Raw genomic sequence first — 1,505 nt, 5'->3', positions numbered from 1 at the left:
ACCAGATAATAGAGATGAATTCCTTTAAACTAATGAATGACCATGAATTTTACCCTATAAATTGCTACAAATGAAAAGATAATAAAATAATTCAACTTACCACGGGAACTCCTTTTCCATAAAAGTAAAGAAGACCAAGCCCATGAAGGCCAATTGCATTGCCCTAGAAAAGTTTTAAAAAGGCAAGTAAAGTCCCAGAAGAATTCATGATAAAGAAAATTACTGCAAAATTATTCAAAATATTTGACATGCACCCAGTAAGAGAGTAATCAAGGCAGTTGACCGGTTATTCTGACCCACTCTAGTTTCTCCTTTTGTACTTTCATAAACCCTTCTGGCTAGAAAAGGGAAGAGGGAAACAAAAGTCAAATCTCTCCCCCATTCTTGTATTCAACACTTATTTAGGACTTGCTTTGTGTATGATTCCATAGTAGGCACTGGGCAGAGGTAGGAGGTGAAAGGTAAAAGATGAAGAAGCTATAGTCCCTGCCTTGGAGAATTCACACACTAGTGGGCTCTGAGCCATATCAAAGGGGAGGGGCAGGTCAGACCTCTTAAGAGTTCTGTCAAATGTGGTAAGTCCTAAAGTTGAAATAGATTGAGGCCGGGTGTGGTGGCTCACACCTGTAATCCCAGCACTTTCGGAGGCTGAGGTGAGGGGACCACCTGAAGTCAGGAGTTTGAGACCAGCCTGGCCAACATGGCGAAATCCCGTTTCCACTAAAAATGTAAAAATTAGCCGGTCGTGGTGGCAGACGCCTGTAATCCCAGCTACTCGGGAAGCTGAGGCAGGAGAATTGCTTGAACCTATGGGGCGGAGGTTGCAGTGAGCCGAGATTGCGCCACTTCACTCCAGCCTGGGCGAAAGTGCAAAACTCTGCCTGGGAAAAAAAAAAAAAAAAAGAAAGAAAAAAAGAAGTAGATTGAGAGTGTTGCAGACACCTAGAAGAGGGACACTCTAGTGCCTGATTGAGACTAGGAACTGAAGAAGATCGAATTGTCAGGAGTGGGGGTGGTGACATTTGAGCTAGGTCTTAAAGGATGTGTAGGAGTTTTCCAGAAGGGAGAAGTCTATCCAGACACTTGTTACCTACTCAGGTCTAAGGAGGTTGACATAAATGGCCAAATCACATTTTAGAGACTCTGTGGATTTCAGCCCAGCCACTACAGATAGTAAAGCATTGTTGGTATATTTCTTTATTCAAATTTATTGCTTATAACATCCCTGATGTTTCCTTTTCCACTTGATGCTAAATTAATTACCATTTATTTTCCGATTAATATTCTGAATACTCTAAGGAAGGGAGTATTTCGCACATTTAGTGTTCAGCACATGTTCAAATATATAGATATTTAGCATATCAATTTTGGATGAAGAGTGAACTTTGAAAGTGATTTTCTCAAGGAGAAAACTCTTTCCATCTCCTATCATGCATTTCACCCTCTAGTGACTACAGTAAGAAACCATGATTGACCACCTGACTTTCTTTTTTTTTTTTTTTTTT

The 1,505-nt window shown here is 40.5% G+C and overlaps 1 protein-coding gene across 1 annotated transcript in view; it reads right to left on the bottom strand.

Moving 5' to 3' along the window:
• The window catches only part of SEL1L2 (sel-1 suppressor of lin-12-like 2 (C. elegans)), a 92,577-nt gene that overhangs the window by 20,915 nt on the left and 70,157 nt on the right, over window positions 1–1,505 (bottom strand). The window contains 1 exon segment of the mRNA XM_011995210.1: window positions 101–163. Within this exon segment, the coding sequence (XP_011850600.1) occupies window positions 101–163 (63 nt within the window).

Source organism: Mandrillus leucophaeus, unplaced genomic scaffold, assembly GCF_000951045.1.
Source record: "Mandrillus leucophaeus isolate KB7577 unplaced genomic scaffold, Mleu.le_1.0 Scaffold476, whole genome shotgun sequence".
Classification (NCBI taxonomy): domain Eukaryota; kingdom Metazoa; phylum Chordata; class Mammalia; order Primates; family Cercopithecidae; genus Mandrillus; species Mandrillus leucophaeus.
Note: the sequence above shows the minus strand (reverse complement) of the source record. Positions and strands in the feature narration are given on the sequence as shown.